At 38.7% G+C, this 25,280-nt stretch overlaps 1 protein-coding gene across 3 annotated transcripts in view; it reads left to right on the top strand.

Moving 5' to 3' along the window:
• The window catches only part of arhgap24 (Rho GTPase activating protein 24), a 62,511-nt gene that overhangs the window by 19,459 nt on the left and 17,772 nt on the right, over window positions 1-25,280 (top strand). For 2 of the 3 annotated variants that reach the window (XM_014987392.2, XM_088010887.1), the window contains exon 3: window positions 4,598-4,685. In XM_014987392.2, the coding sequence (XP_014842878.2) occupies window positions 4,598-4,685 (88 nt within the window). Of the gene's footprint in view, window positions 1-4,597; window positions 4,686-12,342; window positions 16,488-25,280 lie in introns of those variants that run through there. The other variant, XM_014987395.2, reaches the window with a different exon arrangement.

Raw genomic sequence — 25,280 nt, 5'->3', positions numbered from 1 at the left:
ATTATCCACTGATGATGCAGCTTTAGTTTCACTGTCACCACTTTCAGGAATCAGGATCTTCTTTTTTTAGTGTAAAATATTAGTTTCACACCTGCTCTGAATCACCAAACAGACTGAGAAAGATAATATGTTGGGGACGGGTTGGGATAGAAATAATGGAGTATTTAACATATCCTACACAGCAGAGTCAACATTCGATTTTAAAAGGGAAATTGAGTCTTTTGAAATGTCAGTCCTACATCCTATTGGATTCCTGAACTTTAATGTATTGTTTATTTTCTATTGTCACTGTAAATATAGAACTTCCTGTTCTTTTTTATTATTATTATAATTACACAGTATATGAAGCCACAATATTCATTGCATTCATTGCAGCCCTTTGCAATACTGCAAAGGGCTGCTTGGATGGATTATTTGGGTGATAAAGTGGTATTTAAATTCTTTATGCCAACATAATATCTGAGCAGATGGATAGACTCGCCATAATTGATGCTCACAGTTTAAATATATCCATTTAGATTAGAGTGAGAAAACCATCATCTCAATATTTAACAGCAATATTATATAAATGTTTTCCTAACATTGTGCTGTAACATTTCAGATGAACCTGTAATATGTTTATTTTAATGTTAGAAACATGCCACAAACCTGTTTTAAATAGTTAAGATTTCCTCATTTCATCATCTAATTTGAAACAGGAAATTTCAAATAAATGTTTATCAAACTGCTGTGACTGACTTAAAAGAAGGAAATATTGGTCCAATAGAAGGACCGACCAAAAGTCACCTGGACAAAATTCATTAATCAAAAATCATCAGGCGATATCTTCATGCAGACTGTTGATCAGCTTCAGACAACAAAAGGCTCTAAATGTGACTAAATTGCACGTGTAGATGATGCGTGAACTCCAAAGCGCTTGTTTCGAGAATGCCAGGGAACGATTTAAACAAGACTGCTGCATTTTAACTCCACAATTATAAAGTCAGGGAAGAACTTCCTGCGCCTTCCAGAAGAATTCATATCTCATAAACTTTTTTTTTTTTTTTGCACATTGGCAACTTGCAATTACAAATGTGGCATGGCAGGGGAGAAGGATACATTGTTTCCCAAAGTGTTTACACATAAAAAATCTAAACTATGCTCCGGGCATTTTTGTTCAGCCCACTTTTCTCTAATCCCCTAAAAGATTCAGCTTAGATTAAGCGGTTCAGTGGATATTAAAAACTTACTAATTTAAGACAAATTCAGATCTTTTTTTTTTTTTTAATATTGAAAATTGTATTACTTCTCTATAATCATTTGAGTTCATCACATGAAACCTCAATGAAATACATTAAAATGTCTAATTTGATCAAAGGTAAATTGTTTTAAGATGACAGGTGTTGTAGATTAGTGCTTTGTAAACAGACTGATTTGGATTTAATCAATTCAAGGGGAATTCATATGTAGTGCCCTAAACAGAGGATTGGATTAGACCATGTTGAGGGTAGTTTCACCTAAAACATGTTTTATATGACATCTGCTGGTGAGGTGAAACAAAAGGCTTTATTCTTAAAATACATGAAATCAACCTATCAGTAACAGAGCTTTGAAAATTAGAAAAAGACATGGGGATAATAGCGCCATAATTTGCCAACAACATAAAACTTTTCATTCATTAAAAACAAAAACAAAAAGTTGTATTTGTTGTCAAGCAGTGCAGAGGCAAGGGGGATTTTGCAACAAGTGGTTACTTCAGCGCTAAAAGTTTTGTTTTCTCTTGTTTTATATATATATATGTACATCTAATTGCTCCAGTTTGAGCAGGACAGTCAGTTAAACTCGTGAACATGTCGTTAAAAGAACAAAGTCGCAGTCAGCATCCCGCATTAGCATACTTGGTTGCGGTCTGAAGAAAACACTGGATTTGTCAAAATGTGGAGCGAGCACGGTGCTGGACGCAGCCTCAGAGACAGCTTCCTGACGAGCTTTCAAGCCTCAGCCTCCTTTTTACGCAACATATTTCTCTGATCCTCATGTGACTGCTGTGCATGCGTCTGAAGTTTCTTTCTATTTCTTTTTTGTCTGAATATAAAAGATAATGAGTTTTGTGTCACTACACAGACTCACAAGATGATCTCATTCTACTTAACAACTTTTCAAAATGCACACACAAAAAAATAAAAGATAAACAGTTGGTTTGAGCTCTTTAATGAGTAAATATCACTCTGCCTGCGGTCGCAAACAAGAGGCCACCGGGTACGACGTATGGAAAGTGTGGCGGTGGCTTAAAGCAGAATGTTTGTGGTATTGTCGTTTTAAGGTTTTGGAGGGACGACAGACAGACATTTGTAAAAATCAGAGTCCCAACGTAAAAACGCTGCATTGAAGTTATCTCCTGTTTCCTCCCAATCGATTCAACGTGCGCAGTGAAAAGATCTGTGTTCAATGGAAGCCGGCCCTGCAAGCTCCTTTTTAATCCAGAGTTATTGAAGCAGAGCAGATTCTCTTCCCGGCTGCCACTTCAAACGGGTCTTTTCCCTCTTCTCTCCTCCACTCCGGAGCACGCCGGGCTCGTCTTTATGACAGCCTTTAAAGCACTTCATCTGGGGCCTCAGGTAGGGTTTCTACTTCCTGGTTGTCACAGTTATGGCTCATTAAAAAGGAAACTGACTCTCTCTCAGATCTTTATAATGTGTGTAAGTCCTCAGTACTGAAGTTGTCACCCAAGCACATCTTGTCTGAATTAGCATTAACCCTGATAGAGGTCAGTGTAATCACAGTCAGATGCTGCACTCACGGACTGAGGTTGTTAATAAAACTAAATTTCTGAGGGATTCTTCAGTAAAGGGTCAGGGGAAGAAAATGTTAAGAGGACGGAGCGAAATAATAAAAAAAAACAAGTTGCATCAGTGAGACAAACCTCATTTACATTGTTGTAAAGAACAATTTACGCAGTTCTGTAATTCAGTTGAAGTCGAAGAAAGCTGAAAAAGAATACAGACATTTTAAAAAGTCTGTTATTAGTCATTGTGATCCCCTTTCACACATTTGAACTTCTGTCTTTTGCACGTAAGTTCGGCGTGAACAAAACCATGGTTCGGCGTTGGAGATGGAGGACTGCGTCCTTAATAAATCCAGCAGATTTATAGGAAGCAGATGGAAAGCCGAGAGCAGCGGAGATACCAGCGGCTTATATGTATATGTACGTTTTCATTTATTTATCCCCCCCCACTGCAAAAAAAAAAAAAAAAAATTGTAGGTGCAGCTTATAGCATGGTGTGCTACGGTAATGTTTTTAAAGGAATAATATAAACAGCTGCGTTTGAAATCTTATATATTTAAGTAAACGCAACTAAAAATGTGAGACTGAATAATTATGCACTGATGATTTAAAACACACTTTCTGATTTGTGAAGCATTCACTGTGTGCGTGTGTGTGTGTGTGTGTGTGTGTGTGTGTGCGTGTGCGTGTGTAAGAAATGGATTCTAAGCATCCAGTCTGTTGAACTATTTGTATCAGGCAATACGAGATATTTATTTTGTTAGTCGCAAAGTAAGTTTAAGTAGCTACACCTTATCAGAGGACAGGGCATGTGTGTTTGTTTGTGAGATAGCAGAAGCAGGAGCTGCCCCAGAGAGAAATTTATGAAAAAACCACCACTGTTAGGTATAATAAAAGCTGGAACAGGTGCAACAAAAGATTAAAAATATATTTGAACTGATCTCAGATCTGGTATCACTGTTGAGTAATAGACCATTTATCATTCAGTTTTTTTTTTAATTATAAAACAATTGTCTTAAAGTATCCCCTTGCATGACTTTTTAGTGAAACTTTGTTTATAATTGTGGTTATTAGAAATCGAGATTGATAGATTCATGAAAATGAAGCAAAGAAATGATTTAACTTAAGGGGAGCTGACATGTTTTGACCAAGAGAGAAACAGATATAACTAATTAGATTAATCCCTTCAACATCAAGCTTTGTCACAAGAAGAGAGACCAAATTTGGTCATTTTTGAAATCTGCAATTCAAATTCGCTATTTGGTTGAACATGTAATGTTGCTGGATGTGTCCATTTCACACCCAGCAACCTTTATATCAGTACAGACTTTAAAACAACGTGACTCCCTCTCTCAAACACACACTCGGTTTCTAAATACAAAGAGAAAACTTCCTGCATAAAGCCAGCGGTAACCACATTTGCATTAGTCACCAAAACTGAGTTGTGCTGCAGAAAGCTGCTGATGCTCTTGTTATTTAAATTGTGTGATGCATCATTTTGGACAGAGCCGAAGCAGAGAGACGCATCCGTAACCACTTAAACCGATCATCCTGGGACGCCCCCAGAGGATCAATACAACCTGTACAGTGGAAAGAAATGTACATTTTTAAACCGAATTCCAGTGAGATGGGAGCTGAAAGCTCAGGAACTCCGGTTACTCACTGAAACAGCTGGATAACTCAAACAGTATGCGTGATTCAATTCGCGCAAGTCAAGTTGAAGGTGTCAAAATTGAAACCCCTGCAGTGGGACCGGAGGCAGGACTTCATCAATGAGCAATCAAGGGCAAACAGGGAAGTGTTGCTGATGAGTCTGTGCTTTGTTTTCCGCAGGGTGTCATCTCTTTACCTGGAAACAAAGTCTCAGAACATCCAACCAGCGGAGATGAAGGGGGGAAATTTCTTTTCGAGGTCATTCCAGGTAAGATCAAAGCTCACTTAATGCCTTTCGGGTTTCACTGAGCGGTGACGGTGATGCCTCGTCGAGCTGTACGACGCCCACACTGGGCGGGTGGGTAAACCCAAATGAGTACTGGAGCGTCACGCCGGTGCTATGACAAAAGTGACGACTCTACTATGTCTTGTGCTTACTGCAAACTGTGATGTTTATCTGTCTCTTAATTAACTGCGCGGTGTGAGGCCAGTAGCTCCACAGTAACCATACTCTGCCACTGATTGACACTGATGACCAAACCAATATAGTAATCAGAGCTACAGAGCCTTGCGAAAACTATTCATATGTTTATGAATAACACTTGAAGGCAGTTGGTTGCACTGGAATATATTTAATCCCTGATCCTAACATGCACCATTTTAGTTAAGAAGGAAACAAGGTGCATTTGCAATTATATACATGCCTCTGTGTTGATTTATCAAATAAAATCCCATTAGATTCACAGTCGTGACATTGCAAAGCCTGAAAATACTTTTGCAAGGCGACACAGACAACTCTGAAAAGTGGGTAGATTGCACCATAAACGAAAGTTGGCCTGCCCCACTGAGGGCAAGAAAAAGAAACTTTGTAAGGTAAAAAATAAATAAAAAATGTCAGAAACGTTTGTAGATGCGGCAGAAACAGACACGGCTGCCGCTGTCGGAGAGCAAAGCTGTGCGAAAGCCCAGCAGAATACACAGGATGTGAGCACCAACCACTTGTTCTTTTTTTGTATCAGTCTGTCCCCTCGGGTGTAGCCAAGCGAATACGTCTTAGATGACACTGACATGCATGTAGCAAGATGACTTCTCACATCATTCGTGACCAAACATGTGGTGTGGAAGTGAAAGGGGGCTAATCAGAACCGATGCAAACATAGTTCAGGTGTGCGTAGTGTTTTTTTTTTTTTTTTTTTGTCTATGGCAGTGGAAAGAAGGTTCATTTTCCACAGAAATATGAATAATTTCCTGTCGAACTTTCATCCTAAAATTCAAGCTTTTGTTTCTGATGCTCACACAGAAGGAGTTCTGAAGATGCTAGAAACTATGTTTCGAGGAATCAACGGATCATTTCTAAAGATAAGGACTCAAATAAAGATTAAAACATCAAATACAGTGGATTTAAAAAAAAATGTTCAGGTTCTTTTGTGTACAAAATTAGATCAATAGTAAGCAATTTAACAACTTTTTCTACATATATTGTAACAGACTCACTTTATTGACCCATTTGATTTGAATTTAATTGAAAACTCCATTTATTTCAAGGACTTCATCAAATTTCTGTAAACAATATAAAGAGGGTCTATAGATAGAAACGTCATTCATCCCTTTGGGATTTACCCTCAGGGAAATATCCATCTAAATCAACTATGGAATTATTTTGCCTGAAAATTTTGATTATAGACAGAAATGCACGAGTTTCTGCTGAGTAGATATTGTAAAGTCAGGATGTGGAATGGTGATAGACTTCTACAAAAGCAGATCTACTGTAACATGTATTGGTTTAGGGACTTAACGTGGTTTTACGCATGCAACATGTTTGCTTTTCAAGTGAGTTGTAGAATTTCAGCAAAGGTGTTTTGAGAGTCACGGTGCTTTAATGCCATTTTCTAATTCCTGTGAAAAATGTGGCATTTACTGTTGATAACACCGACTGTTTGTAAGCTGCTTTAAATCGCTGTTCACGAGATTAAGTGTTGCTAGCCATGGAAACTTTTGCTGAAAAAAATAGAGGTGAAAATGAAGCTTTTTCAAAACAAAACCTGATATTTTCACTTCTTCTGATTACCAGTTAAAAAATGACCCAGCTTTAATAAACCCTCTGAGCCATCGCAGGTGCAGCACTGACATGTTTCAGGCGAAGAAGTGAAACTCCACATGTAACTATTATGAAACCAGCTATATTAGGCAAAGAATAGGGCACAGAGTAATGAGTTCAAATGAGAAGCAACCTTGTGTTTGAAATTATTATAAGAGCCAACCCGATGTATGTTTTTAATCATCCTCTTAATTACAGCACACAAAGAGTACTAGCCTCGTTCACTTACTCTGATTTTTTTTTTTCTCAGTCTGGTTTTCAAACAGACTTTTTCAAAGGATTCATTTATTTTCTAAAGTGAAACATAATTTCTTTGTACATTAAGTCCAAAATGAAAATAAATGTCTTTGTCTCCTTTATGTAAAGTGGGGATATCTTACTTCAATGACATAAAGAACAAGGAAGTACATTTTTGTGTGTGTTTATATTTTGTAAAGATATGTCTTGTAAATAAATTAAAGATACATTTAGAGTGCAAATTATAAACGCAAAACATTTCTCTTGAGCTAAATTGACCACATTTCAATTTGTTTTTGACTTTATTGCTAGAGGGAAATTACTAAAATATGTTTCTGATCAATAGGAACCTGATTATTAGATGTTTCACAGTTTGTTTTTAAGGAATCTGGATTGCAGTTGGTCAAAATTTAAGATGGTTTGACCGGTCAAACCTGGACTGGATTATTTTACACACGCTAAAGACTCTTTATAACGCAATTTGTGGCTTCCAAATTTTACATTTTAAACAATTTTGGCACCTCAGAGTTTTGCTTGGAGCCTGGAAGAGAAAAGGCCGTGAATAACTAGAATCCAATCACTTTAAGTTCACTTCTAATATATATATTTTTTACATTTAAACCCTGGCATGTCTGTTTTTGCACAATCCCACACGTACCATTTACTCAAAGTGACATGTCTACATCGGATTGATCGTTCGCGCCAACGGATCGTGTTGAATACCTGCCCGTTAAAAAACTTCGCTCTTCCACAGACGTAAAGAGAGGCAGAGCAGCTTCCCCCCAGTTCGCGCCGTCTTCTGCTTCCCTCACACTGATGAGAATACAAGTGCATGACTTGTTATGAGACAGCTCATAAAAGGGTTTAAGAGACTCAAAGACAGCTAATGAAAGGAAAACGCCACACATTTATTCCACTGCTCTAAATGTGGTGCAGCATTTGGGACAAAACTCATACAGACGGGAAGTGGGAGCGGTCGATGGGGAGGATGGGGGGGGGGGTGACGCTAGAGATCCACAGAGAAGTCCGTTGTCTTTTAGTCAGTTTGGTGGGGATAAATATGAGCTGGGTGTCTGCTTGCTGCTTCAGGATGACTGCTCCTCAGATTAAAAACACGGCTCTGAATTCTCAGCTGCACCGGAAAGTCTTACCCCGCTCTCCTCTGTGCACTGGAGAGAAGCGGGAAAAAGTTTCGACAAAGCTCACCGAAAACATCTCTGCTACTTTCACTCACCTGCATCGAGAGCTCTCTCAGAAGCTATTTTTATTGCTTCCCCTTATTCACGGCTCTCCTGTTCCACATCTGGTTGATGTGTGTTAAACCTGCAGAAATGCACACTGGAAACAATGTTTAGACTGGAAGCATAGTGTCTTTTTTTATTTTTAGCTGTGTAACAAAACACCACAGGCACAACGGCTCTTTTATTCGCTCACCTAAAGTAAAACTTGTTTGTTTTTCAGCTATTGTCTTTTTTTTTCTCCTTTTTCTCTATGCCAACATGCTCAAAAAGTAAAATGCGAGGATATTCCTGCCATGGGTGATGTTTTTGTCAGAAAATGTATGCTTTTAAGATGAGGTTTACGTTTTAGAAAAAAAAAAACAAAAAACTATATTGATTTATAAATGAACCATCCACTTGATTACCCTCTTAGAAACTCATGTTCTAATAGGATTTTAGGGGAAACAAAATAGACTTCTTTGTAGAGTCTTTAATAAACAGGAAACAGGCCTAGGAAAACATTAGATATTTTGCTTATCTGAAATTCAGATCACAACTTCCTGCCACTCAGGTTCACTGTGCGCTTTCATCTTCAGCTTAATCCTCTGAAGAATGCCAGGACACATCAAGAAGAGGAACCTAAAATGAACTCCGAACGCCACATTGAGCAAATAAGGAATTCAGACACATGATTCAAACCTTTTTATTTCTATCATGCCACCAAATATAAGTAAGTAATGCTTATTTTCTGCATCCAGTGGTGACCTGAACCATCTTAATGTTGGCAATCAGCTGCTGCTGTGTTTTTAATGAAGAAACGGAGTGCTTGCTTTTACCCAAGCCTAAGTAAACTCTATGCTTTTGCTGTATTATGAGTTTCTTTCTGTTAGCCTCAGGCACAGTGTTTGGTTATACATCTCTTGGAAAGGATAGCTGGTGGAATAAAATAAAGTAAAATAGTGCAGTCTTTTCCATCTCATAATGCTGGCCTTCGTCATTTGATTAGTAGAAAAATAAAATCAGTTCTTAAAAAACAAAACAAAACAAAACAAAAAAAAAAAACCAAGAGACGTTGCTGTGTACCAGCAGCTGAAACATTGTTTGGCTCCAGAACATTGCAATAAACATAGAACAATACTTTTACCCATTTTGAAATTGAAGTCAGTGATGATTTGAAGTGAAAGGTTATACTGCCCTCATGTGTCTGTTTAGCATGTAGCAGCTCTAGTAGTTATTTCTGCTACAGATCTAACAGATCACCGCAAAGGCACAGCAGCAGCAACTTTCAACTCTGTCAGGTTTAAGTAAACAACAAAACAAACATTTACAGTAACTGCTAAATTTCATTTTATGGATTTAAGACAAATATAACCCCTCATTTGGCTTTCATTCAGAACTACTGCAAAATCCTGATGGTTCTCTCAAGACAACATTCGTGACCAAAGTGATAAACTTGGCTTCCTAAGATGAAATTTTGTACAATCAAATTTTAATGCAAATTTAACATGCAATCCCTGAACCCATCTAACACTAATCACTAAAGAATACTGAGTCTTGGTGACTGAATGACAGGTTAATGCAACAGATAACTATTGGAGACTGAAGACAGACATGCAATTTTCTAACCACAGACAAGGCTACTGTTTTTAGCAACAAGGTAATTTATAGCCTGGCTAAGCTGGCAGGATGTCTGAAAGCACCAGAAGCCGATGATTAAATGATGGATGGAAGAATTTAAATTAAACAAACCAGCAGGGGAGACCTCTAATTCTCAGAGCAATTATTCATCTTGTTCAGTGAGAAATATGACAGACTGAGAATACTGCCCTGCAGACGCCAGTGTGTTAGGTGAAGGAAGCCCCATGTGGAGTCGTGAAGAAAACATGAATCTGTCACGCTGACATTTAACTGTAGGGATATATCGAGGTGTTTTTCAAATCAACCCGTGTGTCATATTAGTTGTGGACAATGTGCATTGCTGACACTTACTGCACGGATGTAAATGTGTCTGTGTGTGGCCTTCGAGTTTAGCTTCCATAAAAAAGCAAGTACAGCTTAAATTTTTTTACCATCACTTATTTATACATTCCTCCACAACCCTCTACTGCACCGTCCTGCAGAGTGGAAACTCTGATTTTAACTACCTGGTTGAACTTTCTTTTTTTAATTTGCCTATGCCATGTTGAATAAGCACAATTGCCCCGGCATACCTGTATCATTTTGTTTTCACTTAACAGCTATGAGCGACATTGGTCAATCTCCTAAAATACTATAAAATCAAATTAAGTTGATTGTTGTAAAGTGTCAAGATCTGGACATTTGAAAGCCTCGCCGTATGCTATTGTATTTCAAGGAGAAATATGGTGAATAACATGTTTTAATAATAATCATCATAATGTAGTTTACAACAGCCACATCTTTTAAGATAAAAAATAATAATCAACTACAGTCTGAAAAAAAATACATTTTGAAAATGTTGTTTAATGTACACACACCCATTTATAATTTGAGAATGATTGATTTTAGAACAGTTATTAATCTACTATTGTGATTGTGATTTTACAGTTATGAAACAACAGAAATGTTCTTTATGTTAGATTTTATGACACAGTTACATGTGAGAGTAAGTTGTTCAAATAATTTTCAATAAGAAAAAAAATTATTAAGTGTTTTTAAATCCCACTCAAAACACAATCAGCTTCGATTAAATCAGTCTAACAAAAAATACGTACATGAAACAGACAACATGATCCAATGGACTGGATTAATGATCAGCCATATGAGCGACTTATCCACTCAGCTTCTGTTCTTCAGCAATCTAGCAGAGGCAGAAGCATATCTTCATGTGTGACTTGAAAAGCAAAATAATACATTTCTAAAATGAATAAATATTGCATTCCGTTGCTAACTAACTGCAGTTGCATGTCTCCCACTACTCTGTGTCCTTCAAACCTCTGGGATGTCTTTCCGGCTTCATTTTCTATTACCAAGTCCCCTCGAGATTTGACATTTTCCAAAAGGTCGCAAGCTTTTTCATTTTTCTTTTTTTTTTTTTCTCTCACTCTCTCTTCACCCTCTTCAGTGTGTATTATCGTGTGAGTGGACGTGTTTACTCTTATGCACATTTAATGTTTTCCCAGTGGACACGCGAGGTCAACAACCAACAGAGCAGTATTATGCATCCTCCTTGAGTTTGGCCAAGCACACGGTGCCTGACATTTCTCCTACGTGGCTCCTGAGGAGCTTTAAATCTCTCATCACATCTTAAATCTGTGTCCTTCAGCGGGCAGTACTGCAACACATCACATGTCAGTGCCAGGAAAAAGGGGGACACTAGACACATCTGAGCTGCTTTTGGATTTAATATAACCCAGAAGTAACATATGGTGGGATTTAGCTCTTTGTAGACGGCAACATATTTGCTCCTTATTGTAAAATCTACTGTTTTATCACAAAACAAACAAGAAGTGTGATTTATTTTTTTTTTTTCCCAAGCAACCCAGTGTTTCATCAGTGACTTTGTCCGCAGTGGGAGATGTTTGTATTAGCAGCTCACTGATTAGACAAAGCATCTATAGCCTGATATGAGAGGTTTTGAAATGACAGACATCTAAATGAAACATAAACTATAATTGTTAGCAGAAAACACTTATAGATAGCAGTGAAATTCAGATTAAACCAGCAAATAATTATTAGAGAAACACCTTTTAAAGATGACAGCTGAGCCATTCACGCTGAACCATATCGTACCTGCTTTCATCTGCTGGCTCAAAAACCAGACGTATTACCAGATCCTCTTTTTACCACCAAGGGGCGGTTAAAAAAGGATACCATTTGGAAATACCACCTCTCTCTTAATTTTAATCTAGATTCATAATCTCAGTATTATTTGAAGCTTCATTTTAGCAAATAATGTGGAATCCTTTAAAAAAAGACATTCGCTACCTTCACCACAATTACAGGTCAAAATATCCTTTGGGGCATGGCTTGGCCACATATTTCAACTTTGTTATGAATCACAGTATTAACTTTTGAGGTTGTACATGGAAAGTGTTTCCTGCAGAATGCGTAAGCGTGGTAAACAGAGTAACATATTAATTAGGACAGTAGTAGCATGTAAACATAGCAACATAACTTCATAGCCTCAAAGTCAGAAATTAAATTGATCTCCCTAAAAGCTGGGAAACATCTAAACAGAGGTAAACAACAGCTGTGGTTTATGGTCAAACAGATTTATGTTCAGATTCAAACTGAAGCTTGTCCAGATCTCTGCCATACATAAAGGGTTAATTAGGGGTGAAAAGCTTGTCAGCATTTGAAGCTAAAACTCCTGCTGTCGGCGTACTAGGTGCTGTCAGTTTAAATTACGAGCCTCTGAATCTATATAGTTCTGCTTACCGTAAGGGCTATTTGCAGGCCTTGTTGCCAAGCATGGGTTCAAACCAGAAACTGGAGACAGAGGGAAAAGATTTGGATTTCTATGGACAATTAAATATTTGCAGAGAGTGGTTTTGTGGTCTTTGACTTGAAACCTAGTTTGAAGTGACAAAGATCAAATATTGTAAGTTCAGAAAATATTTACTAATGATTTATGTATTAAAGGATTGGCGTTTGATCAGTTGCCTGAAAGGATTGTCATTTTTTTTTTTTTTTTGATGAAAAGCGTCTTTGAATATTCACAGCAGATGAACTTCAGACAGTCTATTGACCAATTAGATTGGTGGGAAGTGCAACAAGCATGTGGCTGTAAGCCAACAGATACTGTATGTCTGCAAGGGATCTTAGCAGACTTACTGTAAGTGAGGGGGACTCGATAAAATCCAGCAGTAGCATTATGTGACACATTTTCCCTTGTAAATGAAGCCAAAGTTAGCAGTCTAAAATGTCCCAGAAAGCCAGGTGCTGGGTCCAAAGGGAGACTCCGGTGTTTGGGTTTGTGGCTTTGCTTGGCTTTGGACTCTCAGGCTGGTTTTACTTGATGTGGGTTTTTTTTTTAAAAGCTGGTTTAGTATGAGCAATCCATCATGAGAAGAAAAAAAGCTTATAATACATACTTTTAATTATCAGGGTAAAATCGACACATTTTTGTTCTGTAACAAAAAAACAAAGTTGATTCAAAAGGCAGCGACATAATAATCTTAACTTCATTTGGTTGTGGTGGGTTAGATAAAGACCAGGCCCAGGTGTCTCACAGAAGGGGCTTTGAATATTTGGTCTGCCGTTGCTGCAGCTAGCTGTTAGTCATCATAGTCTGAACGTAGCTGGCATGCTTTTAATGAGCAGGTTGACTAAAGGGTGCGCTGGTCTCCATGATAAGGACAGCTTGTGTGTGGGGAATGTTCACACACTGCTCATTAAAGTCGAATATGAAGAGTGTTCAGTTGACTGTAACTACACTTACCTGCAGAAGAGTCAGGGACTGACCAGGAAAAAAAAAAAAAACACACTTATTTTACTTTTCATTTTATGTAGGTTATTTCATTAGCTGCATGGTGGCACAGATGTTAGCACTGTTACTTTGCAGCACAAAGGTCCAGTAGGTTTGAATCCTGGCCAGGGTCCATGTGGAGTTTGCATATAATCTTTTAATTTTACCAAAATGTGCTTTTTATGACTGAAGTAAATATCAATATTTTGGAAAGGCCCAGCCAAAGTTCAACAAACTTGGATCTCATTACAAAATATAAATTCTCAAAAATACCAACGAAAGCATGCAAAGAGCTGGTCAGCAATTATAAGAAGGGGGTGATTGCTGCAATGGTAATCAAGGCCACTAAATATTGCACAGAGTGTAAATAACTTTCAACATGCATATTTTAATTTTTATTTTATTTTATTTATTTTTTTGCAACAAATAAAAACTGAAATGTTTCATATGCGCAGTGTGGCTTAAAGGTCCCAGTAGGTTCACTGAGATACTGAGTGACGCTACATAAAACTTTCTGCTGACACCTGCTCTGGCAAAAATAGTTTAATCGTTACGGTAATGGCTTAACTATTTTTGCTTTAAGAGAGTGACTGGGTTAATGTTGTTGCCTCCCATAAAACCACACTGGCGTACTGGCATCAAGCTAAGCTCTCTTTTACCAGCTTGTAATGTGTTCATTAGCGTGTTTCTGCGGTGCCTGATGATCATCAACTCATAAAACACTCTTGGCTCATAGCATTGACACTAACACACATGACAATGCTTGTACTTGTGAAAGATTATCATATTGCAGAAATTCAAACAAGACGTTGAAATAATCTACCCGAGTGATACATCGTTGCGAAATATCTGCACCCTTGAATTTCACAACAGCGTGTCAGGTGACGGCCACAAAGTTGTAGTAGATTCCCCGATGAGCCGAGATGAACATGTCTTTATGACCCTTTGTGCAGAAAGCTGTTGCACGTATGGCATAAACTGAACACTTCACATTATCCTTGAATTTATAAACTCTACTGCAAAACATGGTGGTGGCAGCATTATGCCAGCCAGGCAAAATCAATGGCATACTGAAAAAAATAAATTGTTAGAGAGATCTTACAAAAGAAGCAGCTTCATGTGTAAATACTTAAGTCCAGACCTATGTTCAATTGAGAATTAATGACAAAACTGACTGACTCCAAAACTACTTGCAGAATTTAAGGTCTTCTGCAAATATGTTTCAAAATGTTAGTCTCTGGCTGATAGAGATATAGAAAACTTGCAGGCATAATTAGATGTTTATTCAGATTTTAATTTTTTGCAAAAATGTGCCTCAGCATCAAAATTATTCAATACTTTGTGTTGGTCTGTGACATACAACCTTACCTTAGTTATATTAATTTAAAATTGTTATTGTAACGTAAAAAGGAGAGAAAGGAAAAGGGGCCCTGAATAATTCCATGTGGCACTATCTGTCTACAATAATAATGTCTTTATCAATAGTCTTACAAAGAATTTTTTTTTTTTTCATTGAACCAATCTCACTTTTCAGCAACATTAAAAGGATATTTCCCCTGATGTTGTGTTTTATGTTTGGTGCGAGTTTGATCATTTAGGAGCTCACAGAGTCGAACTCAGTGAGCCATAACCAACTAATGTCTCGTCTAAGACACTCTTCGCTTTGAGTTTGTGTACGTCTAAAATGTGCTACTATTGAAAACGCTTGGTGACAAAAAGCAGATTGTCCATTCTGTCCAGACAATACGCTGCATACCTCTCATATGTTTAAAGTATCCGCCTCATTCTCATGGCGACAGTATTCCAGACTGTCTTCCTCCTTCTGTTTTGTGTCCATGAGTCATTATTGCAGCATGGGAGCCTGAAACACTGGGGGTCTGGAAGCACGGCGGGCCGGAGGGAGTTAAGAACAGGACATGAAGCTCAGAGGCTTTCATAACAGCCTTATTGAGGAGATCGGCATTTGACATGTCGCATTCCAGTCTTCGCTATCAGCCTCCTGCTTAGACCTCCATGCATGACCCCCGACCCCCACATGTATCGAGTTGGCCAAGTCTGGAGAAGAAATGGGTAAGGGAGCCCTCCACTGCTGCAGGGTTTCTGGTTCACAGTCTGTTTGTCTGATGGGAACTCTTGATGTGGACGTCCAGACGTTCGGTATGTAAACAAGTTTTTCTTTTCCTCTCTGGATAAATATTTGGATGTCTCCACATCCAGCTGTTTTGGTTCTCTGCATGAAAACAAAGAACGGCAGTGTTGGTGTTACGTCCTCCCGGGATCAGGCTGTTTAATGGATGCCGGTGATTTGAGGTTCAGATGTAAGACTTTAGAAGGCAGATAAGCAGCTCATTAAAGACCTTTCATCCAAAGAGAAAAGCCAGCGTCTCAGGGCTTCCTGGCCAACGGTAGCAACTGCCTTGCCGACCCCGAACGGCAGTATTTATATAGCACTGCAGATGAGTCATTTGGCTGAGTGCCCTCCCTTCGTTCACCAGATTTACAGATCCCCACTTTGGGGAGGGCGCCTTGATTTATGATACTCCCACCTCCCTCCAACCCCGTTACCTCCCACCCGTCTCGCTTCCTTCAGAAAAGAGCAGACACACCGTCTTTTGCCTTCAGCTTCCACTCGCCGATCCGTCTTTTCTGTGCGCGGCCCAGAAATATGCGTTCTCTGCTTTTTCCTTCAGCAGAAGTTTAGAGGGGACGACTTACCGAGAGGCAGACGGACTACCCTCAGCCTGACCTCTCCTCGCTCCGCTGCTGAGCGACGTATCGCTGTGACCTGCCGTTGACTTGCACAAAAAGAAGTTGTAGGCTTAAATAAAAAAAAAGAGAAAGAGAAAAGAAAAAGTTGCGAGAGCCCGAGGGAGAAGAAGGCAGGGGAGGGGAAGCTTGTGTAGCATTTTAGAATAAAACCAGAGAAGATAAACGTGCAATATTTGTGGCTTAGAACAGGAACAGATGAAGAAGTGGCACCTGGGGGGCAGCGGTCAGCAGCGAGAGCGTGGCTTTTTCTCCCTCAAGCCCAAGCTGAGAAGGGGGCAGGTCCACATATGCTCCCCATGGATGTTAACTCCAATCCAGGTGTGTCCTTTTTTTGCATTGCAGAATACTAAAAAAAAGAAAAAAAAATGCATTTGTTATGGAGTCTTCTATCAAGATGGCTGAATTATTGCTTTCCACTGTTTTTAGAATCGGTTGCAACTAAAGGAAATGAGTTCTTATGGTGTATTTCACAACTGTTTTGATTTTTCTCAGTGGCTAACACAGTCAGCAACTGATGTACCAAGTCTATAACTAAATCATCATTGACCATAAAAAAAAAAACGAAACAAATGATTTTTATTTCTTTATATGCAACACAATAACAAGTGAAGCTGCCAACCAGACTGGTCGCTAACTAATAAACTGTCACTTTTTTTTTTTTTTTTCCATTAGCTATTTACCGTTCAACAACGGTCAGCAAGGCAAAAGTGTAGCAGGCTTCTCATAGCCAGCTGACCGGCAGTGCTGGCTTGGTTATCGCTTCCAAGCCAGACTCTGTCACCTACTTTATTAAAATTAACTCCAAGCCTCAGAAAAATTTTATGTTTGTAAAAGCTTTAAATTGTTAATTAATGTCTTTTTCACTCAACATAACCTATAAACGTGCATTGTCAATGTTTTGCCGACCTAGCCCTGCCAGGGTTTAAACAGCATTCATGCACCATTAAAATTCTCAATTTACTGACATTCTTAAAAGCTGTATTTTTAAGTAGCCTGCTAGCACATCACAGCAATTTAAACACAGGAAGAAAAACAGCAGAAGCTCCTTTAAAGTTTTCACATAATTCAAGTTTCATTCATTTTTGTGGCTCTAAAAATGAACTTAAGTCTGAAATGTCTCCCACTCAAAGAAAGCTTCTGCTCTCCCCAAAACTGCATTCTCATGACGGAGTCGAATTTCACTCTGCTTGGCTGCTCGCGGCAAGATAACAGAACAAACTGCTGAATTCATCGCTCCCAGCCTGCCGGTAAATCCATCCCAGTGGAGATGTTCTCATGCGAAAAATCTGAAGCAACAGACGGGAGAGGAAACGGGCAGGAGTAATTCCGTTTCAGACAGAATGTTGGAGCGGGAACGGGATTTGACGGAGGTGTGGAAAGCAGAGAGAGGGGGAAAGAAAATTGAGGTTGAAAACAGTCTGTTAAATGGCGCAAAATCACTTGCATATAATTTTATAATAACTGAATTTTTATGAATGTCTATTTTTTTTTATGCAAGTCTTCAGAGAATCTGAAAGCATAAAAAAATACCTGTCATCGTCTTTATGTAAAGTCAGAGTTTAAGTTAAGGTCTGCAGAATGAGGCCAGTTGGAAATTTATTTAAATATGTTCTGGAATATATATCCCCTCATGGGAGGAACAACAAATGATGACTTTTTACAGACAATGGCTGGGTTCATAAGGTCAAATTTAACAGAGGAGTTAAAATGTTGGTGACTTTGGGACATTGTTTAAAGCATTTAACAAACCAAACTCCCTGAAAATTGATCAAAATAATATAGCTGGGACAGTTTTACAATAATGTCTCCACAGCATTGACTAGTTGAAGAGATGGTAGTAAAAACCAACTTGATTTTAGTTGGCATTCAGAGCAAGCAGCAATTTGTACATAAAATGAAAAGTACCTCATGCATATTCTGGTACCTCAGCTGCATTGATCCCAGGTTAATATTTTAAAAATCATTTAAAATGTTTAGTTTTTAACTTATTTTATTTTCTAAATGGCATATAAACAAGTTGGCCTCAGTCGATGCTCCCCTCCATCACTCATATCCCATAGATTTCCACATGTAGTTTTGCCACATGTTGGAAATGCTGAATGCTAGTACAGTCCTAAGCAGTTTACCAAGACCTTTTACTCGACATCAATAATATTTCAGTGTGTGAACTGCTTTTGTGATTGGGCAATTAGCTAGTGTGTGGTTAGGGTCAGAATATGAGTAATCAGTAAGTTATCTGCAAAGGATAGTTCTCTGAATGAGGTCAGCCTGGAGAGACAGGAGAGTTTCTCCAGACGATACTCATCAGTCAGAGCGGGGCCAAGACCAAAGTGTATTTCTGTGCTCTTAAAACAACTCCAGTATGAAAAATATCATAGCACTTTTCCATGTGTATATGGGCTCCATCTTGATGTTGCTCAGTACTAAATGGGTACTAAATTCATAACAGGCTCCCAGATTTGGACCTTTTTGCATTAATCATCTAAAACCCATATCAAATCAAGTCATAGTAAGCCTCATGTAGGTGTTTGGTAGGTCTCGAGTGGTTTTTCCCTCGGTTTGTATAAACAATTAATATGGCGTTGCAGATAATCCCACAATAATTTGTAGTCCATGTTTTCACCCCGTTTCCTACCCCATTAGTGAATTCCGCCTTGGCATAAGACTTGACCATACCATCAAATGTATTTTTTAGATAGTGTTTTACGAGACACTGACTGCTTACATACACTCTACAGAACCCCACTTTGAGGTAAAAAAAAAACAACCCCTTTAAGTAAAAGATTTATCTTTTAAAGCTGCAGTTTCCAAGTATTCAGCAATCTGTACTTCAAAGCACACAGAGAAAACGGCACCACTAGCATTTATCTGTCTCTGCTCCACCACCTGAAATCACACTCGCCTTCAACTACCCGCTCTATGCAGCACTCATTTTCGTTCAGCGGCTTTTTGACTGGTGTGGTCACAGAAAATGCTAAGAGGTGGCACCGTGTACAGCGCTGCTACCATGACCAAAATGAAAACATGCTTACTTTGCTTAAGCTAATATCTGCTGGACGTTTTTTTTTTGTTGCTTTGACATTTCACAGAAGCAGACACACAACCGGAGAAATATGAAGGCCTATGCTCTGGAGACACATCCTAATTTAATGTGTCATGTTTTACCTCACCAGTCGCTGCAAGGTGATGTAATGGAAGGCCCATAAACGTTGTGATGATTGATGAACGTCACTGAGACTTAGCTCTACATGTTATCAAAAATAATGCTCCCTCATGACGGGTCTTTCAATCTCCCAAAGCAATAATGCTAATGGAAAAAAGTTGATTAATGCTTCAGTGTCACACGACCGGAGTGAGTTTATTAAGAAAACCAAAAAGAGTGCTTTGACTGGAAATCATGTTTTTCATAGATTTGAAAATGTAGTTCAAGCTAGTTCTGTGTTTTACCCTCTCCGGGGGGGGGGGGGGGGGGGCTGGTTAGTTGTTAGTCACAGCAGACCAGAAGTGAGGTTATCCCTGTATGAGAGGTTCAAAGAGCTTCAGAAAGGGCTGACACAGCCTAGCAATTTGGTTTGTGGAGAGTGCAGGTGTGCATCCACCCTGAAGCTCTCATCAGTGCTGAAAGGCGATATTACAAGGTATTATTAGGCAACGAAGCAGATACTTTTTCAAGTCCTCTTGTTTTATTGTCTGGTGGGAAATAAGAGAGTCCACTCCCTTCTTCACATGCAAGGCTCATCATCTGAGTCTGTTTAATTTACAATCACGCAATGCATCTAAGAAATCCTTTTTGCTCTGTGAGTGTGGATCAAAAAGAAAGCTTATTTTTCTTTTGTTCTTTTTTTTTAATCCTTACGTTGTATACACATAGAATCAAATTTCAAAAGCTCCTTAGGACGATACCTCTCAGCTGTATTGTCTCATTATTTATTGTTACCGTGAAGCATGAGCCCAGGCAGTGTGAGTGTCAATACAAAGCATAGATTTCACCTGTGAATCTAGATTTTCTTGTTTATATTCAGGTTCTGCAACTTTGCAAACTTACTCAGCAGTCGGGTTGGCTTATATTGTAACAATTTCATCTTTTTTCAGCTACCAATGCAGGCAAATGTTCAAATGGCAGCTCCCAGGAATCACCAAGACCTAACTATCTATATGCATTGACAAACAGTCTTTTATTTACTATTCATTTGAGTGTAGTAAAAGTCTGACACAATACGGGCTTTGTATCTAAATTGTAACCCTTCATTTTCTTTTGAATTCAAAACTACTACGGCTATCGTGGAACCAGGAGCACATCTTTGCTTTTTTTATGGCCAATGTTTGTGGCTTTCAAATGTTAAGTGAAAAGTTTGTATAAGTGAGTTTTCATGTTTTAGTATTCATATAGGAGGACTTGTAGAAAAATCGTGAAAACTGGCAGAAGATGGTAAAAACCCGACTGTATAACCATAGTTTTTATCCACAGCTTTATTGTTAGAATGTTATTCATTACTCAGGGAACTTTTGTTATTGTGGCTGAGATTATATAATAGTAAATGTGTGTGCAACTTCCTTAGGAAAACGTTTATTTGTGCTCCTTATACAATCATCTGCCTGTGAACCACAGAAGAAACAAAATCCCTGAATGCTAATAAATAATCGCTGTCTTATTTTTGACACAATGGTCATTATTTCAGCAGCTGCTCTATTTTTTAGTTGGGGCTCTATGTGAATGATATCATACCTAAATTTAATACTGTGTCATCTGCATCCCAGTAAACAAGTACAACGGGTATTTGACAAGCTATGCTGTACATAAAATTGATGTGGAGATTTTGTTTTTATCTGTAATTGTTATTTAATGGTAATATGCTTAATATCATTTTAGAAAGATTTTCCCCAAATAAGAAAATTTAAGATATGTTCTTATGTAGTAAGCTTCTGTTGAGATAAGTTGTAATCCAAGAACTTTAACACAGAGGGGTTTTTTTGTTGTTGTTTCTGTAGCATAATTACTCTCCATTGCAACCCATATATTTTCCTTTTTATTTCATTTGAGTCCTTTTTTGTTTAGGTTGCCCTGCTTTATTTTTTTGCTCTTCATTTGTCTGTCATCTTCAAATACATACATGTTGCTTCCTCGGATCAAATCCTCTTCCATTTTATTAGCAGCCAATAAAACATAAGACGGCCTGTAAAATCCCGTCAGAATGTTGCCCGTTCATCATAGAGCTCGTTTTTATTGCACTTCTGTGACTGTTTTGTGTTTATTGTGCCAACTTAAGTTACAAGTTTGTTGCTTTGGGCCCAGTCTGAGCAGTGGCTTCTCTTTCTAAAGTGGAAATTGAGACCCCTTACATAATGGTATATTTACAGCATCACTGGCAGGACACACAGACATTGCTCTTCGGCTGGCATGAAATCAGAACGGAGACACTTGGCTTTCGGACAACTCTGTGACGGCAATGAACGGACTGACCCGAAGCGTACCCCGCTCGTATTCATGACAATCTACTAAAACGTTCTTAGAGGTAAACACATTTCACTGTTTATGCCAAGGAATGCTTTATACAGATATTAGTACAAATTTACTACCAATTTAGTCTGCTTGAGCTTTGTGGCTACAAATGGTTGAGGGATAATCTAAAACTTTCTGAATACAAATGTGGGGTTAATGTCACCATTCGAATCCATTTTCCTGTGCCATGATTACCTACTTCCCTAAGGGTACCAGTGAGAGACAGACGAGCTGAACGAACCTCATCCTCTTTGACCTCCCCACTGCTATTCACTTTATTTCTCATTCAGCATTGGATGGTAATGGATACCTATTGTAACTCTATGGAGTCTGTGTTCCCCAGCAGATAATGTCTTTGGGGACGCAGGTGGAGGCCGATGTTTTGGTGTCTGTCTTGAGATCATGTCTATTGATGAACAAGGACCACCATGACGCCAGGAAGACAATTAGCCATTGATACCTTACCGGGGGCCGGGTGAAATGGTAGAAGCATCACAGGCACATGGGAAGATGTAGCTGCAGAATGAGTACCAACATCTATATGCAGCAGAATAGGAGGCTTTTGAGTGTGTGTGTGTGTGTGTGTGTGTGTGTGGGTGTGGGTGTGTGTGTGTGTGTGTGTGTGTGTGTGTGTGTGTGTGTCTGTGCACGTGTGCATGTGTAATTCTCTCTTGTGGGAAAGGGCAAGAGAAAATCAATCAAATTTATTTGAATTAGCCTAAAAGCCATCTTTTAAGATGTCATGCATAATGACTTGGAAGTACACATCTTGCAAATCCAATAAAAAATCGGAGCAACATTAATTAAAGTGTCTTTTTCTGATGTCTTTTTATCAGACTGCTAGCTTAGCATCAATCCAATACTACCAATATGATAGTTACAAAGGTGCACCAATTCTTACTAATTTCCTAATGATAAATGTGCATAGGTTATGTAAGACTTCACAGTGACATAAAAATAAAAAGGATACCCTTGTATTTTTTTCATGACAAATACATTTATTTTACAAATTTCCGCTCATAGAAGCTAATGAATGGCTAAGGTGAAGTCAGAGTTGTTACCTTCTCTTTGTCATATCTAGTGCTAAAACAATAAGCTAAAGTGTTTCGGCATTTTCAAACTAACATTGTAAATAATAAATAGTTTTGCTTGGTGAAGTTAGTTTGGTAACATCGGGATCTGAGAGTGACTGAAAATGTGGGAGGTCATGGGCTACAGCACTGAGGGAAAATGGCTAAAAGGCAACCTTGGAAGCCAAGCAGAGCCTGGAAGAATCTACTAAATTAGGACTGTGAGACAATAATAAGAAATGCAGTGAGAAATGATAGAACGTATATGCAATAAGAAGAATACAAACAAAAGCGACGAACCCTGAAGTCCCTAAGATCATCACTATACCATTAGAAAAAATGCAAATAGCTGGTGTAAACTGATAATCTGTCATCCTGCCAATAAATGAAATATAAGCTTATATAAATTTACATATAATCCATGATTATTGTGCTTTTATTCACTCCTAATATTGTATATTTGTTCAATTACATTCAGTCAACTCCATGTTCAAAAGTGTTGACCTTTTTATGCAGCCAACAGTGGAAGTTCTTAACAAAGCACTGCAGTGCGAGTGAGAGATCTCGTGTTTGCTTATGGGGTCATGGCCTGTGTCAAAGCGTGGTGCTCTTAAGCTCAAGCCTTCAGAGAGATCTGCCTATTGTTACCATACAGTACTTCCGTGTGTGCGCGTGTGTATGTGTGTGCGTGCGTGGATACGCACAACCCCCGTTGCAAACCTCTCCTCCCTCCCACCTTCCCTTTCTCTTTCACACCCTCTCAGCTGTGCTCACTCACTCACTCTGAGCCGGGCCAAAAACCGGCAGCACAGATCCTCCACTCAGGACCTCCCGTCCTCAAGTTAACCGGGGCAGACGGGACTTTGTAACCCCATTCAGAGAGCGTCTTTTCTTGGGCGAGCGAGGCATGGAGGTGGTTCCTCAGGCAGTTCATAGTCTACCACAGTATGGAGTAACTGGTTTGCTGCCTTTACATCAAGGTAATGAGTCTTTTGAAAGTCCAGCTTCTCTTTATTATAGTTGAATACGTCAGATTTTTTTGTTAAAACGTATGTTTTTTTTTGTGTGTGTGTGTGTGTTTTTTTTAACAGGAACTGTCTAGTTTTTTAAGTGCAATGGGGTAATATCTGTGAGGATAGCTTCATTTGAAAGCAAGATGATTTAGATCGTAGAGATCTAAATCATCACTTTTGAGAGATCACTTTTGTCTCCAATGTTAATCCTCCTTCCACGTGAATGGACAGACATTCTGCTGTGTAGGGCTGCTTGCTGCTCAGTGAGTGACTTCCTGTTATGTTGGAGGTATTTATGATGCATGGACTTCTGAGAAGACTATCATTAGACACATTATTGAATCCCTACTTGCCCCTGCTTGCAGCAAACCAGACAACTCTTAGAGACAAGAGAGAATCGACCCTTTGTGTTCATTTAATCTCTGACTGCTTAAACATATCCACACTCGGAGAGAATTATGACACAGATTTTGTCATTTCAACAAGGTAGTTACTGGGTCTGCATTGTTTTCTGCGCCAGCTGCAGCTGCTTCCTCCTCTTGGCAGGCAACACAAGCTCAGTCTGGAAGAAGTTAGTCTTTCCACAGTACAAAGTGACTTGCATTTAGCAAATGCATGACATTGTAGGTCAAGTAGTGGTGGTGAAATTATGACTTTTAAACTACACAACACAGTCTCGAATGTTTAAACTACATATTTTGAAGTTAATTTTTTTTTTTTTTTTTTTTACAACTAAATATTAAAGGATTCTGGTTTTGGCTAATAAAAATGGTCAGTTTCTACTTATCAATGTCTTATTCTTTGTTGAGGCCATGACAGATGCTTCACTCAACTTTAACATGCATAACTTCCTTCTCAATTAGTTGGGAAGAAAAATCACATATTGGGAATGGAAGATAAAATTTGATCTACTTTGGGTTTTTACATTATTCTTAGACCGAGTGTGAACTGTAAAGGGGTTTGCAGGTATTTCACAGCACAGTGGGATCCTTTGTGGTCTCCCACCTGTTTTTAGACCATTAGTTAAAGTCTAGTCAGCAGCTGGCCACTTACTCAAGCCGGTGGTCACAACTGGAATGAACAGTTGTTATCTGAAGACAGACGAGCTCAGATAGCAATTATGACATGACGTGACATGATGGAGATAATTTAATTTAATAATGCCAAGTTGTCTGTCATCAGCTACTGGGAATGGAGTTGCTCAGATGCATGCTACATAACATGCTGTTAAATTTACTCGAGTTGTTCAGCTGTCAGATTCATTAAAAAGGTGGATTTGTCCCTGCAGGTCAGGGGCCAGTCTCTGCCTTAAGTACAGGACGTAAAGTACACTGGTGTTTATTTTGTTCACTAGTGATGGTAGGATGGAGCAGAAGATGGACAGAAGAATTAGGGGAGTAATGTTGGTGCCGCCACCATCTCTTGTCCAGAAGACTGAGCATGACCACCAGTGAAGTTCTCAATATACATGAGTACCAACTAGAGATTAACTTATACCTTGGTTGATAGAATGTGGATCAAAACCTGA

Source organism: Poecilia mexicana, unplaced genomic scaffold (genome assembly GCF_051168715.1).
Source record: "Poecilia mexicana isolate PSO_F unplaced genomic scaffold, ASM5116871v1 scaffold_12, whole genome shotgun sequence".
NCBI classification, from domain to species: domain Eukaryota; kingdom Metazoa; phylum Chordata; class Actinopteri; order Cyprinodontiformes; family Poeciliidae; genus Poecilia; species Poecilia mexicana.
Note: the sequence above shows the minus strand (reverse complement) of the source record. Positions and strands in the feature narration are given on the sequence as shown.